At 40.4% G+C, this 17,147-nt stretch overlaps 1 protein-coding gene across 1 annotated transcript in view; it reads right to left on the minus strand.

Annotated features, from left to right (window-relative positions):
- Positions 1-400: 400 nt before the first annotated feature.
- PTCHD1 (patched domain containing 1) overlaps positions 401-17,147 on the minus strand; it is a 63,743-nt gene continuing 46,996 nt past the window's right edge. The window contains exons 2-3 of the mRNA XM_049872047.1: positions 16,393-17,053; positions 401-3,508 (exon numbers count right to left, since the gene is read on the minus strand). Coding sequence (XP_049728004.1) covers positions 1,854-3,508; positions 16,393-17,053 — 2,316 coding nt within the window. The 3' untranslated portion in view covers positions 401-1,853. The remainder of the gene's footprint in view (positions 3,509-16,392; positions 17,054-17,147) is intronic.

Raw genomic sequence — 17,147 nt, forward strand, 5'->3', positions numbered from 1 at the left:
GTTACATCTGAATCATTTGGGCATTTTTACTGTTTGGAAAGACAACTGCAAACCTAAATCCCAAAGGTTTTTTTTTTTTTTTTTTTTTTTTTAATGCCTGCCCTGTGTCCCTTCCTTGGAAATGTAATAGCCATCTTATGAGAAAATCTAAAATTGGCCTGCCGTATCTTAGGTATGCTATGATGGAAACCCTTTAATAGTCTGATCCTGAGTGAGTCGCTTTATTCTCCTAGGTCTCAGTTTCCTTTTCTGCAGAGGGTGGGGAAGTTGCACAGTATATCTGTAAAAGTCCAGAAAGATAAAATGCTTTTGGGAAATGCTTAGCACTATAAATGCCTATATAAGCTACATATCTAAAAGGGAAAAATACTGTGGACATATGCCTCAAATGTGACCAGGTTTTAGTTTCATTTTTATAGATTTAAAGAAATGCAGGGGTCTGGGGCGGCATACACAGCCTCTTCAGAGCAAACCATTTCTGCTGAGATCCATGAACTCTTCCTCTAGAGATGCTGCAGGTCAGCAGTATAAATGTGTAGACTTGTTAATGTACAGAAGGGCCTTGCAATGAAGTAGGAGGGCATCAAAATGGGGAGCAGGAAAGTGAAAGTGCAGCCAGTTTTGCTAGGAATGAAACTTTAAAAAGACACCAGGAAGGTTTGATTGCCATCATCGACGCCTTTGTATTGGCGATTCCTTTTTCCAGTCGTTTCCATCTATCTCCCCTTTAGCCCTTTATCTCCCTGTACTTCCGTGAAGTTTCTGTTTCAGGACTTACACCCAACAAAAGACCTCTTTTCCCCTCTACGGCTCTTAGCAGGCATGTCTCGCAGCAAAGGCAGGCTGGCACTACAAGTTGGAAGCTATGGCAAGTAACGATTTCAGTGTTCATTTTTCCTTCCTCAGCTATGTGTGGGCAGATGTTGTTTCTGGGCATCCATGCAAAAAGCTTGTAGAGCCAAACTACAAACAGCTGTCCCATCTGGCCATCTTCTTCTTTTTCTGTTAAAATGGAGATGCTGTCTCCGGTTTCACGCTAGACACCTGCTTTTCCTCTATCATGCCAGGTATTTAGGTCTAGCTCTCTAGTTTTGGATACTGGAGCCTCCTGCCAAGAGCTGTAACTAATAAAGCAGACCCATCCAGTGACAAGCAACAAGATCTTCCAAAATAGAATCACCCCAACTCTGCAGTGCTGGAGCTGTCGTTGGTTTAAAGGTGTATTAACCCAACCATACATTTGTTGAACCTATATTGATGGGGGAATATACATTCTAGACAGCAACACTGCCTCACCCGGGTGAGTTTAGGGGTGACTCAGTTCCAGTCCAGGGGTGATGGCCACTCTGCGTGTCTGCTTCTGAGGTTCTAGCTTTGCTTTTGCTGGTCAGAACTTGCACACACATCTCCTTGGGGTGTTGGGGAGCTAGGTGCAATGGTTAAGATCTCAAACCACTGACCCTGACTGGTTGTTTGAACAATGCTTAAAGCTATTTCTACTTTGACAGCTGACCTTATAATCAGTAGGTTTTGTCACAGTAACAGCAGCATCTGCAGTGTGGATAGAATAGGATCCTGCTTGCTGATATGCTTTCTTCTATTTGATCTTAGTTTAAGAGACTAGAAGTCTCCTAGGGTCTCTGTTTGTGTGTGTTTCTAGATTCTTTCTCATACAACCCATTTTATTTTAAATATTGAAAACATGCCATGTCCATTTCTCCCCCTTGTCTTTTACTCTTTGGGGAATGCCTGTTTCTTGCCTTTGGAAAAAAAAAGAACTTTTAATTCTTTCATTAACGTAATTTCTTTGCGTTTGATAAGACCTAGGGTGAAAATATAACAAGCAGACGCTATCACACTGTTGTAATTTGATCAACCACTCGGGTACTATCAATATCTACCATTTCTACACACTCAATTTCCTCCCGGTTTTCAGGATTTTTCTTCTCTTTCCTTTTTTTCTTAGAGGGTGGCAGGAAAGTCAGTATCACAGGTAAAATGGCAAAGCAGTGAAAGAAGGTGACAAATGCTATTAAAAACAAGCACCTGAACAGTGTACAGGTCAGATTTGAAGGCACAGCTGCGAGAGGAATCAGACCAACTACATAGCAGAGGTAACTCTGTAAAATAGCTACCCCATGCACTTCCAGGGCATTTTTTACCCACTTAGTTCTTGTGAAATCCTTGCCCAGAACAAATGTGGATAACAGTGGAGCACAATTGTCAATTGTGTAGTTAATTCCATAAATTAAGCAAAGCACAGAAATGCAGTCTAGTTCTACTTTCCATAAGGTCATGAAGCCTATAACGCCAAACTCCACGGACACCACTGTTACGGTGATCCAGACATTGATCAGAGAATCTGCCACCAGGAATGCCGAGAAGAAGAGCAGGAATAAAGCACTGATGCAGGAGTTGTGCAGGGGGGCTCCCAGAGAGGAGGCATATCGATCCATGTACACAAAGGATGGATTGAAGACTATGAACTTCACCTTGGAGGTGACAGAAAGTCTCCTCAGAGTCTCCAGGAGATCATAGAGTTCTTCTCTGTTGGTTTCCATGGTCTTGGCCACCAAATACATTCTGGAGGCCACTACATCGACCTCATCATTGTACTTTTTAGAGAAGATGATGTCCTCTTGAAAATGTGAAAACCGGGGGGTTTTCAGGAAGGAATTCCTCAACATGTCTGTGAAATTTTTCTTAGGCAAGCCAGTGGACACATTGAGTTTCCGAAGGTAATTTAAGTAGCTCTCAAACCAGGATATCCGCACAAACCCCTTGGTGTATTCTAGCACATCTTCTTGAACACTAGTGTTCCAGTATTCTATGGACTCATATATGTAAAACCCAATCACTGGACTGTAGTTGCTAAAGTACTTTTGCTGGGCAGTAGTGTACTCAATGGTTTGCGTTGCAGTTGCTACGATGTTACTAAGGTCTGACCCTTTACTGACCTGCAGATAGCCCATTAAGGCAAAGGAAATATAAATAAGGTAAAAGAGAACTACAAAAGGCTTGACATAGGTGTTGGTTATCCAGTCACAGTAATAGCGTTTGAGGAAACATACCAATAGGTGACTCTCGTAAGTGTTCGCTTCCTCAGCGTCAGTTGTGTCTTCGCTGAATCTGGCTGTCAGGAGAAACCTGTACCATGCCGGCTTCTCCTGCAATACCTCAGGCTTTGGAACTTTTCTACAGAAGATACTATGCTGGTAATTGTTTTCTATGTAGCCAGTGAACACCAGGCTGGAACCATAAAACGAGAGTACATAGAGGTAGTTGAAGAAGATTGCGATACAGGAATTGCAGCAGAAAATCCTGGCTGCCTCAATGTTTGTGAAAGGGCTGGCCCCTATGCCAAAGGTGACCAGGTACATGGCAGTGGTGAGAGAAAAGGAGAGCATGGAGTCTGCATAGACTGCTGCAGTTCTCTCTTTAACATGTTGGTCTTCTTTAGTTTTCCTCCAGGAGGATAACATTTCAAAAGTCCCATATAATCCATGACCTGAGGGGGGCAGAAAAAGACCAGAGCAAAAGTTTAATGGCCTAAACTCTTTAAAGGAGGGAACCAACTTGGTTAGGGGAGACTACTAGGTCAGAGAAAAAATAACCAGCCCTAGTGGTGACAGGCTTTCAAATCCCAATGATTTTTCCTGCGGAGAGATAGACCTGTGTTTTGGTGAATCATAAATTTTAACGGATTGTAAAAGGGAAGCTAGGAGAGCTAAGATCTTTATGCTCCCTTCTGGCATAAGAAAGCTGAAGGGATTTGTGCCTATAGGAAGCTGGGTAGACTTGTGCCTATGTCTGTTGTGGAGTGTATATAACGATAGCTTAAGGCTGTTGGTACAGTTTGCAGAGTATTTGTTTCTGTTGGTTGGTGGTAACACTCCAGAGAAGGTATCTGGATACTCATCATTTTGCTTGTTATCCCCCCATGTCTGGCTAGAGGTCAGCACAGAGGAAGGCAGTGGGCAGAGGGTTCTGAGGTAACATCCTGTCACCTCATTTAAATCTGGCCATGTGGAGGGCTTTAGTGAGAAAGAGGGACTGTATTTAATTTGAGCCTTGACAGGAAACTAAATCACAGCCTCTTTTTTTCTTTCCCAAATATCAGGGCAGGAAGCAATAAATCTAAGAAACAGGGAAGCAAAATAAATGGGAACCAGTTTGAGTGAAGAGAAAAATGGAGGAAAATGCAGAAGGAATAAGATTCATATGAACTCTTCAAGCAAGTGATAAAAATTAGAATTCCAGTTGAAGATTTATGGCTTGCATTTTGTCTTCAGGGATTAGTTTGACCAATTTTGGTTGTTCAGAGATGACATATCAAGTAGGTAGTGACGCTGCTGGCTACTCTGCCCTATTTGGCAATCGCTTCTGAGGGAGAGAACCAGGTCAGGGACCTCTTAACTGCTTAGTGCCTTTGCCTCTCCTGGAACAGCAGAGGTATCACACGTGCCCATGTTCTGACTCCATTCTATTTCCTGGGCGGGACATAATCTAGAATGACTTCTCCTACCTCTCCCGGAGGGAATCAGACACTCCTCCGCTGTGCCGTCCTGGGTTTCCAGGCCCCTGCAACATTGGAAAGCCCACCAAAGTGACCCATGTAGCTTTCTCTAACCCCTGTCTTGGCACTGGAATCAGCAGATCTAATTTTCTGCTTCTACGCCTTGGCATATTCAGTCCCATTATTGAGCATAATAAAATCTTTACCCTGTGGTACAATAGTCTTGTTTTTAAAAAGGAATTTAAAATCTCCAGCCAAGCATAATGCTGAGCGAAGTGAGTCACTATTATCTTCTGTGTACAATAACTGAGAACATGTCTTCCCTCATGCCCAGTTGGTATTTATATCCTTATTGTGAAGTCATGGCCCCAAACTCAAATGGCCATTTCATAGTAATAATATAGGCCTTTTTCCTCAGAGGGATTTGGCATTTATCTTAATTTACTAGGCATCACTTTACAGCTGCTTTTAGAGGTCAGGTCAAGACTGTCAATTTGATAACTAGCACTATAAAAAAAAAAATTTTTTTTTTCCCCTATTAAATTGGAGGCACCTAAACTCCCCAGACGTGAAGTAAAAAGTGCACTCATTGACTGGCATCCTGTTGTTAATTATGTTTTAGATAGTTAGCATCTAGTCTCAGGAGGGAAAACAATTTATTAAGCCTTCCACTGTGTTCTTAGGAAGGACCAACTGAACCTTTGACTGAAAGTAATAGTTTTCTTGAAATGAGGGTAAAAAGAGGATTAATACCTCTGAGGCATCTACATCCTGGGGGAACAATATTGATTACTTCACCTTGGGTCATGCAGAGTACGTTCTGGTGGGTAAAATACACTTCAGGTGTTCATTGAAAATGGCAAATGACTTTTTTTTTTTTTTTACAGTATCTACTTGCCAAAACAAACAAACAAAAAAATACTTTAGTACTGAGTCATTAAATATGGTAAGAAAATAAGGATACATTTAGCAGGATTAGAATTAGTTATATAATAGAATTTATACTAAATTGAAACTGTTCTGATGTCTTTTTTTTGTAATTTGTGCCATGCTTAATGATCTGACCGTGAATATTGTTGGAAAATACAGTAAGAATATATGTCTTACCTTGCTGTTGAATAATTTTAGGAGCTAACTGAGAAAAGGAATTTGGGTTAATGGAGCTATTAGGTGAAAAGAGTGAGGTTCAAGGGTCCAAAATGAAAATAATCAAACTTAAGAAAAGGTCGAGGTTAGGCTACTAGCTTTTATCTCATGAGTTCTGTTGCCACATTTGAAATGACTTGTACTTCTATAGCTTGATCTTTTTTCTTAAATCTTGAGTCTTTTGCATATGTTAAATCTATATGCTGACGGAAGAGGTTACCCAGTAAAAGATATGCTCTTGGTTCTGGGGGCAGCTCCAGAGAGAATTCTAATTTTATTCTCATGGGTCTTGGAAATAAAGCTTTTTTGGTTCCTCTTGGTACCAGGGTGTTTGGGCAGAATCTCAGAGGCCAGGATACCCGTTGCCGTCAATTCCGACTCATAGAGACCCTGTAGGACAGAGAAGAACTGCCCCATAGGGCTTCCAAGGAGCGGCTGGTGGATTTGAACTGCTGACCTTTTGGCTAACGCATAACCACAGCACCATCAGGGCTCCAGAGGCCAGGTTAGGAGGCTCTAAGAGAGAGTGTGTACTACCTGATCACTCGAGATTTGTTGCTAGTCATCATTGGCCTTGCCTCCAAACCCCTCCCTGCCACCACCATCCCTGATAGACCAGATTCTTGTTTCGCAAGCCACACCTCTCTAGCAGATGTCCATGTCCTAACCCCAAAGGTGGAGCTGTGTAGTGTCCGAGAAGAGCCTGTTGGATTTCAGGAATAACCCGGCCTCCTTCCTAAAGCTCAGTCAGTCAAGGGAGGGACAAATGCCAGCATAGCTGTGGGTGTCTCCCAGGGATTAGTGGCCTGGAGTGCCTGGCTGGCACTAGACCTGATTCAGAGACGGGTATTTATGCTGAAGAGGTAGATCTTTCACCCTAAAGGAAAGCTGAACTGTGGGGCCCATTTCCAGGCCTGGACTAAGGAGAGAAACATTCCAAGAGCCCAGGACATGAGGAATACCCTGCCCCTTCCCCCACAGCAGGCCTGCTCTGCTCATAATTACAGCTGAATTTCCTTTGGTTTTGGCCTTGAGGGTATATTCTATTAAAATGCAAACTCCTTTGGGACAGCGGTCTACTGAAACAGCTTCCCTTAGGTCTGGGAATGGGACAGAGGACAGAGATGGGGAGGAAATGAAGAGGAAACAGCAAGTAGGAGGATGTCACAAAAAATAACTTCCTCACAATTTTTCCTCCAGCCAGCCCTAGCCTTTTTTTTTTTCCTTAATAGTATCTTATTGTGTTTAAGGTGAAAGTGTATACAGCAAATTATGTTCCCATTTAACAACTTCTATACTAATTATTCAGTGATATTGGTTACATTTTTCACCATGAGTCATCATTCTCATTCATTCCATTCTGGTTGTACCATTTCCAGTACTTTAGTTTCCCTACCCCCTTACCTTCTCATCTTTGTTTTAGAGTAGTTTTTGACCATTTGGTCTCCTCTAGATGATTTTTTTTTCCATGGCATTATTTTTTATTGCCACTTCAGAAACTGGGCCACTGGGACTCAAGAAAAGGCAGAGAAGGAAGAATTTGGTAGTTTCTATTTCTTCCCTGCATTATCAGCAGGTGTCTCCCTTCGTTCCTTAGCATCACGACATCATCCATCCCTCTCTTAACTTTGGGGCTGGAGTTCAGCAAGCAAGACTCGGGCCAAATCTTAAAGATAGGCAGATGGATACTGCATGTGGGTTGAAGGTACTTTTCAAAGGTTTGGCTCTTGTTTCCTCCGTTTTTAAAAAGGTACTTTAAAAGGCAAAAAATATTGCTGTTTGCTTTGCACTCAAATTAAAAAAATTTTTTTTTTATTTTAATGAAGTAGAAGCTCTGTAAGGTTCTCTATTAAATCTGGCCGAGGGGCATGTGTCATTGGCATGAAGCATCACTTTGGTAAGGGATGGTTTTCCATCTCCAGTGTCCCAAGCCTGTTCATGAGGATTCTCTGGTAGCAGCACTCATGTGGGGAGCTATCTAAACATGAAGCTCCAAATGGATTGAGACCTTGATGACCAGGGGCCCTATGATGGTAACGGGAGCCATGTCTCATCATCAGAGGGACAGGTCACAACCTGAAACCTGGAAGTAAAAGACTGTATCATAGCGAGGATGCTAGGAACTGACCAAAATCCCAAGCGTTTCCTTTTTCACAGTGTTAAATCTGAGGCCTTGCCAACTTAGAACTGCTAAACAACACATACTGATTCTATTAAATTCTGAAGATAAAGAGGCTTTTAAAATATTCAGTTGTCTTTTAAAACCATATTCAAGATGCCTGTTTCTGTTTTTGTTCCTGACATGTCTATATTCTTAGATGCATATGGACACATGCGTATTGGTAGATGTCAAAACAGACACACACGCGTGCATGCACAGGTTCAAATTTTAATTATTCATGAGTGAATGATTTGAAACAATGTGGGCTAAGGATAGTAGAACTCACCCAGAAGGGTTAAATGGATGCTACACCCTGTCCTGTCTATCATAAGGATGACTGTATGCTGTGAACAAGTGCTTGTGTCTTCACCAATGTTCAAACACAATTTGTATCAGGTATGTGATTTAAAGGAGTCCTTGTGGCTTTTTTGTGGCACAGAGGTTAAGAGCTAGGGCTGCTAACCAAAAGGACAGCAGTTCAAATCCACCGGCCACTCCTTGGAAACCCTATGGAACAGATCTACTCTGTCCTGTAAGGTCGCTATGAGTTGGAATTGACTTGATAGCAATAGGTTTGGTTTTATGTCATTTAAAAAGGAAACAGAATTTTATTAGCAGTAGACTTTGGGATTATCACCTAGTAAAATCAAATACTAAAGGATTTAGGCTAATAATTTTTCTTTTTCAAAGAATTTTTATATTTTATATACAGTTAGGAAACCCTGGTGGCCTAGTGGTTAAGTACTACGACTGCTAACCAAAAGGTTGGCAGTTCAGATCTACCAGGCGCTCCTTGGAAACTCTGTGGGGCAGTTCTACTCTGTCCTATAGGGTCGCTATGAGTCGGAATTGACTCGACGGCAACGGGTTTATATGCAGTTAAAGGAGCCCTGGTGGCGCAATGTTTAAGAGCTCATGTGCTAACTGAAAGGTCGGCAGTTCAAACCCACCACTGCTTCTTGGGAGAAAAGACTTGGCGACCTGCTCCCAAAAAGATTTCAGCCCAGGAAACCCTCTGGGGCAGTTCTACTCTGTCACATGGGATCACTGTCAGTTGATGTCAACTAAACAGCACACAATAACAACATGTACAGTTAACTTTCAGGCTTTCTAGTCAATGAAGAGAAACAGCAGCACATATGATAAATAACACTAATGGTGGAAAAAACTCAACTCAGGCAGGAACGGTCACAGATAAAATCTCACTCACTCTTTCTGCAAAGCCTTAAGGGTTGTTTATAATCCACCAAGCCAGGACTCCACTAACAAATAATTGAGGGTTAACCTAACTTTACCAAGTGAATTCTGAAAAGTTGTTCATAGAGTGAATCATATTTTAAATTTATTAATTAGTCTTGCTATCAGAGCCAGTCTGGGTGATTATTTATTTATGTCAAGTGAATAATAATAGGTAAATTTATCTACGTTGTAAATCTGGATTTTTGTAACTCAGATTATTCTTAAGGCCAAGATTTCCCAGCCTTCCCTAGTACACACAGCCACAGCCTTTGAGTGCTCCTGACATTTTAATCCTTTTCATACTAGCCATGGTTTCCTCCTCCTGAGCTCCGAAAAGCGAGGAATGGCTGGGCAATGAGGTGAGATGGCATGGCTTGCAAATGGATGATCTTTCTGTTTCGGTGTGAAAATATTTAATACTACGAAACAATGAAGCCATATAGCATACCTGGGCAGTGCCAGATTTCACATACGGAAATAAAATTACTGCATTCTTCTAGAAAATCCATACAATATAATGTGTGAGCAAAGTCTGCTTAAAACATTTACTTAGGCAGGCTTTACTAAGTAGTTCATGTTTATAAAATGCTTTTCTTTGAATGACACCCACATAAATTTATGATTTTTGTTTTGGGGGAAGAAATTTAAAGTGTATATATGTGTGGATTAAGTAACATCTAGTCTCAGGGAGAAGTTCATTAATTGGGTTACATTTACACTTTGCCAGTTATAAACATTTACTTTATAAACTGAATTGTTTGGTTTATCACAGCCTGTTTTGTCTCACAGTTAAGAGTAAGAGTAACAGTGTACTCTGCTTAAATAAAGACAGATGCTTATATCAGGGGGAATACACACACACGTCTTATTCTTTTTACCAGAGACTTGTCACATTTTGATCATTCTAGTCATGGCATTAGAGTTTAATCTCAGAAATTGTTTTCCTTCATTAGAGAGATGCAGATAAGAGCCGAAGAAATAAAACTTGCTCATAGCTCTTTCTTGTTTAAAGATAAGGTATTTAGATATTGTGTATGAGCACTATATAAAATCACTGTGTACAAATGTGGCCTGTAATATATGCTATAGCTATTGTGTAATATATTTACATATAGATGACATGTAATATATAAATATATGTATATATGGCAATACTATTAACACTTTTTACATACATATTTATGTTTGAATATATAGTGTATATATATACAGCATATATTATACACTAATATATACAGAGAAACATATAGTGTTTATTTATATTCAAACATTCAGACAATTTTTTAAATATATGCTATAAACACATAGTATATGCATATGAAGACATAACATGAGGTTATTACATAATATATTATATGTGATATATAATATATCAAATGTGATATGTTATGCATACAAATTATACACACACACACGAGATGTGAAATTTATTTGACTGATGAGTAAGATGAATGTTAGTGCTGCTATACCGATCAATGCAGAGAAAGGCTAGAATCCCTGTCTTGGATTCCATCTGTCCACGTTTTGGTTCTTGGCTGGTGGAGTAGCCTAGGTGAAATGCAAGGTTTCCTTAACAATGACTCTGACTACTTGGTTTGTGATGCTAGTTCAAATGTAGGTACTAGGCATTTCTCCTCATGGCCTATTTCTGCCAGCTAAGTGTCCTGATGTTGCTTCCTGCTGCCCAGCCTTGACAGATCTCTGCCACTCCCCCATATCTTGAGCAAGGCTATGTAGATAGACCACATGGAGGATACCCAGGAGACTGGGGTCAAAGGGGAGGGAATTCCCTTTGCATTCCTCTGCCTAGCTGATTTCTACCTTCCTGGACCTACACCCCCAGTCCTGTTCTTGTCTTACTTTAAAGTTAAGAATTAAACAATAAAACTTGTTTTGCTCATCTTCCCAGTCGTATTTCTCCACACACAGCCCTCACTGCAATATGATTGGTGAAGCCTAAGAATAAAAGAGTGAGAACTAACTACAAAGCTAGATTACATGATCTTTTTGAAAATTTGTCCCACAATGACCATAACCCATTAAAAAAAAAGATATTCAGGGAACAAATTTGACAAATATTGTATGGAATGCTCTCATTTTAAATCAGATGTATAAAAAATGTGAACAACAAAACCCCTGTAAAGCAGCTTTTTTTCCAGAAACTGCTGAAGCTAGTACTAGTTGATATGTAAGCAGAGTATTCCCACAGCACTCTACAATACTTCTACCCCATCACGCAGACTGCCACATTGTTACAGATGGTGGATTTCTACAGTGATGTATGTATGAGACTGCACCACACGAAATTACCTTTTCTGTACTTCAGAAATGGTTGAATATTGGCAAGTTCCTATAGGCAAGGTCCTATTTTGAACTTTGCCAGTTTTGCTTCAATTTAGAGCAAAAATAATTAAGAGTTCCATTTTTTCAGTTGGAACTACATTTCTTGCACAAGAACTTTTGCCCTTTCATAAATCTCAGCTTCATATACTGCATCATATCCCAAAGTAACAGCAACTGAGTACAAATCTTGAAGAACTGAACCTAATCTTCTGGTTTCTGCTAAATACGGATAATCCTGTTTACCTCCCCTCCCCCCAAAAAAAAGCCAAACATCCCCGTTATTATTCTCTTCCTAGCACCTAATCTACATTGTTTCTTCTTTTCATATCTTTGTATCTGAGTGGCCTGATTGGATAATTCAGAAGGAAGAGGGCACCCTGGACATCTCACTTTCTCAAATCCTAAACATTTGAAATAGGGTGTAAAGAATATTGTTCATCTTATCCAAACTCCTGCAGTCTTATATCTTGATAAATGCAAAGTGAGCCTCATGAGGTAGATTACCATGTAGAAACTAATATCCAAACTATCTTTTGACATGACCCCAATTCTCCACTTTTAGCTGCGTAGAACGTACATGAAACAACAAGCCTTCCAGGTTCAGAAGGAAGAAAACCTTCCTTCAGTTCCCTTCTATAGTCTCCAAGATTCCATTCCTTTCCTGATTTGTGTCTAATCAGCAAAGCCATGGAAATATTAAGCCTGTAAGGAGAGCTTGTAGATACAAAGCTTATGCCAATGTCTTAACTTACACCCAATTGGAGGACAATGATGTAAATCCTTATTTTTTAAAGGAAATTCCATAAGAGATTAAAATGATGAGTGTCGTATGTTTACAAATGACAATTCAACTCACTGTCTGATATCCATACAGTTTGGAAGGAAGGGATTTTTTTATGCATGATAAGGGGTATGGACCAAATAAACTCCTCCAAATTCTAGTAACTGAAAAATGTCAATGAGTATTTATAACACTGTAGACTTTTTAGGATTTCAGCTCCAAGTAAACTGATCTGACTCATGTGGACTGAAGTTTTGGCAGAAGCGGGATTGTCTAATATGCACGACACTGATTAAAAACATTTTAAATCATGATGTATCTATGCTTACATCATTGCCAAAATGATTAATCTGTGTAGGATATATTTTTATTGCCAGAGATGTCATGTAGCATCTTGGCTAGAAACACACAGTCACAACCCATTATAGTGAACTCTTAGAGTTTATCTAAATTCTTTCCTATTCTGGAATTTTGTCAGGTTAATACTGCTTGACATACATGGTCTTAAAATTTTCCATTCTAAATCTACTGCCATTTTGGCATTTGACTGGATCTGGCCTTACGTGACCCGGTATCACACTGAGAACGTTTAGTTTGTTCAATTTTAAATCTGTAGTGTTTATCACATTATAGACTATTGTTAGCCAAGGAAACGGCTGCATTCAAGACATTTTTTAAGATATGTTTCCTTCTAAATGAGGCTATATACATTTTTATTTTACTTGATATTTTATTTTTATAACAGTACATCAGGAAGTTTTGCTTAAATCTGCTTAGCTTAAGCATAGTCATCTTATGTTTTTAAAAAAACTGGACACACAGTTTATTGACTTGTAGAGAAAAACCCTTAGCACTGCATTTCTTCTTGGTCATTTGAAATGTATTGGCATTTTAGGACTGGTCATCAAAAATCTAGAATTAAACATTGGCCCTGGATGCAACTTTTACAAACATGCTTTTGCTTATATTTCATTTTAAAATCAGACTCTAAGAAACAAATAGTTTATCTGATAAATACAGAAGGACAACCGTCCTAAATCCAGGCACTGTTAGCTTTATAAGCATATTATTAAACACCATTACATCATGCAACGTATTTATCCCAAATGGGCCTTAGCTACTAAAATGTGTAGCTTCCTTTCATTTTGTGACTAAATAATTTGAGTTCTCTTTGGGCTGAAAATGTACAGAAAGGTTGCACACTGATTGTCAGCAGAGAAAACTACCATCAAATCAATGCATGTAACATTCCCTACAAATTGCAAACAAGGGAGGAGTACTGGGCACCTGCAGCGCTTGGTCTCTATCACTGCAAATGCCAGATTTTTCTGAATTGAACTCTGACGTAAAGTTCAGTGACACTCCGTCTCCACAGAGTTGTGGCACTACTAATTCTGGCTTTATTTTTTAGACACTCTCCAGCTTATATCTCGCCATTCCACCATCTCTTACATCTTCTCCTGACCCAATATTATCTGGCACACTTTTGTGTGTTGCTTTTTACATCTAAAAATTAAAAAATGTGTAACTTCTTAAAAAATTATTTTTGTACTTTCAAAGAAGTTTATATTAGTTTAAATATTGTACTTTTATTTTACTTAATAAAATTAATTTTAGGAAGTTTATATATTGTAATTTTATTTTGATGGAGTCAATTTTAAGTAGTTTTCAATACCATAATTTCATTTGGCTGAATGTAGTTAATTTTAAGAAGTTTGGAATATTGCTATTTTATTTTACTTAAAAATTAATCTTAAGAAACTTTAAATATTATAATTTTATTTTGCTGTTGTTCTGTACCATCAAGTCGATTCTGACTCATAGCGACCCTATAGTTTTCTACTCTGTCCTATAGGGTCACTATGAGTCAGAATTGACTCAAAAGCATACAACAACAACAATCTTTACTGGAGCAGACTGCCAAGTCTTCTCTCCCGCGGAGCCACTGGGTGGGTTCAAACCGCCAGTCTTTTGGTTAGCAGCCACGTTATTTATCTGTTACACCACCAGGGCTCCTTAATTGTATTTTACTTAAAATTAATTTTTAAGATGTTTTAAAATATTGTAACATACTTTGAGCTCACTGGTAAACATCCTGGAGTGTCATAAAACCAGCACTGACCTTTCGTTTTCTAGCTCCAACAGCTGTTTTTTTCCCGTCACTTTAGGAAACTACTATCTCCCTTCAGTTTCCCACCCTTTTCTTATTCCTTTTTACCCTCCCCCCCAAAAGAAAACACTGTATTTTAAAAATGAAAAGCTAAAAAAAAAAAAAAGAAAGAAAAACAAAATCCCCAAAGCAATTATGTGACTAATCATGAGCAAAACATCTTAATTTAAACTTTGACTTAAGCCTTGGTGAAAGCCACTAATTCCCAGTCAACTCACTCTTCAAGGAACCGGCCCGTAGTCCGCAATGGACCCGCGTTGTCTTGGGTTATTTTAGAGGCAAGTTATGCCGCCTTCTTAACATACTGACTGCAGAAGGAAGTGTAGCAGCCTTCTTCTCTGTTTTGTTCAGTGGTGATTAAACGTATCTGGTAGATCCTCAGGGTGCTCCATCTCCCCACAGTGCCCCACTTTTCACAAAAGCTACTATTGTACGTTTATTTACTAGATTTAACTTCTTGCCAGCAGCACAGCACCGAGGGGAGAATGTAATCCTGCAGCCTTGCAGCCCCAACAGCCCTGCTTATCATTTAGCCATAACACAGCTGAGGTTTCCAGAGTAAATTCTTTTCTTTTCTACTACTCCAAAACAGGGCACAAGGCATACTAATGAACTCAACCATAGTTATTTCTCAGTCAACTACAAATGCTACTTCATTTGTCATTTTAGTATCTGATGCCAAATGACATTTTAATTTTGCTAACAAAAATGATGATAAGTTGCCACAGAAAAGGGGGAAACTAACTGCTTTAATCCCTGGCCCATTGGAACCCTGCCACTATCAGGCTTGCTGCACATGCCATCTTCCTTACCAGATGGACAGAGCAACCAGTATTATGTTATGACCACTGTGGCTTTGTTTTGACCATTACCTCTATCAGGGAATTCCTGCAGCCCCCAAGAGTGAATATACTCTCAACCAGGGCTTCGAACCAAGTGAATGGATCTTGTTAAAAATGTAGATTGATTCAGAATATAGGGGGTGGAAATGCAAATTCTCAGCATTGTGTCTTACTTGTAGCTTTCAAAGTTCTCATACATTTATCTCCTTTTGTGTGATGTTCACTTGCACCCTATCCTTAAAAAAAAGTGGGGAAAATGAGGGTAGCACTTTCAGTGCCAACCCATATGCCTTCCTACTCGCCATCCCTGAGCATACTGAAGACTTCTTACTACAAACACCTGTTGGTCTGAGGGCTTTCTCTGGCCAGAGGACTGTGCTAAGTCTTCCCTGGAACGTGCTGGGGAGCTAACAGCCCTGGGGAGCAGCCCTCAATGAGTTGTACACAAGGTTTCTACATAAACACCTCAGCTTCCTCACCCCTCAAGGGGGTGGGTGCCTCTCTGAGGTGTGTTCTACACTGTCTTCCAAAGGTCCCCAGTGGGATTGAGCCACAGGTACCCACAGCAGTAACCTGCTCAGTAACAACCTGGATTGTCTTCCTTTCCCGTCTCACTTTTTCATTCCCATACTGGTGCTTCCTAGGTTCACCTCCCAAATAAGTTACTTATATCCAAATCCTTGCCTCAGGGCCTGCTACTGGAGAAGCCCAGCCTTTAAGGCACTGAGGCACAGAACAGATTGTTGTTATCCCATGCCCTTGAGTTGATTTTCGACTCATAGTGACCCCATGTGACAGAGTAGAACTGCCCCGTAAGTGTTTTCTAGGCTGTAATCTTTACGGGAACAGGTGCCAGGTCTTTCTCCTATGGAGCCACTGGGTGGGTTCGAACCTCCAACCTTTCAGTGAGTAGCTGAGCACTTAACCGTTGCACCACCAGGGCTACTTCCGAACAGATTAATATCTGCTAAATACCATACCAGGGCTGGAACCCAGGACTTTGAACTTCTGGTACATTTACCAGATTAGGTTGCTTCTTGCCAAGGACCAGCACTTTATAGAATTGCTCCCAGGACTTCTAGGCAAAATGAAGATGCTATAAATGAAACAAAGTTGTGAGATGGCTAGTCCTTGCCTTTTAGGAACCCAGTTACCACCACAGGAGGAAACAGAAAAATGAAGTGTAGTAATTACCTAGCATGACGAAAGGGACTCCCAGGAAGGTGGAATTGTATTTCCCACCAGTGAGATTGATGATCCCGGCTGCGGTGAGAGCGGCCAGGCTTATGGTCACCAACCCAAGGAGGCCTAGCCAGGGTTTGCTGCGGACGCAGTCCTGCATAGAGCAGCAGAGGATGGCCATGGTGACCACCAGGATCAGGCTGGTGACCAGGTAACGTTCCGACACGCGGCTGGTCTTCTGGAAATCTTCCCTCAGTGATGAGGACGTGTAAGGGTACATTTTGACTTTGCTATTGGATTTCTGGAACAGTTGGACAGTGTCACAGAAGCTGGATTCCCACCTCTCGGCCACCATGTCGTTGAGACTGTTGATTGACTGCAGGTAGTAGGTGAGCTGGACGGCCTCTGCAGATTTTACTCGGTCCTTGCTGTGTACGGTGACTCCCCCAAGCTGGTGCCCATTGTATACTGCCCTCCCGTCCTTTAAGTGAGTGATCGGGTACGTGATAGCAAAATTGGTCCTGTTGGTGGCCCGAGCATTCTTTAGCTCCTCCAGGACATGCACTATGTCATCCACGATGCAAGTCTTATCATTATTCAGGATACATATGTGGGCGAACGTGTAATTAAAACCAGGCCTTGGAACCTGGATCTTGGTCACAGCAGCATGCAACTATGGGGAAAAAAATACAGACAGTGTTTATTACCAAAAGAAGGCATTAATAAGTGACATTAGCTCTGTGGATTCAACTATTTCTTTTGGAGGG

Source organism: Elephas maximus, chromosome X (genome assembly GCF_024166365.1).
Source record: "Elephas maximus indicus isolate mEleMax1 chromosome X, mEleMax1 primary haplotype, whole genome shotgun sequence".
Taxonomy (NCBI): domain Eukaryota; kingdom Metazoa; phylum Chordata; class Mammalia; order Proboscidea; family Elephantidae; genus Elephas; species Elephas maximus.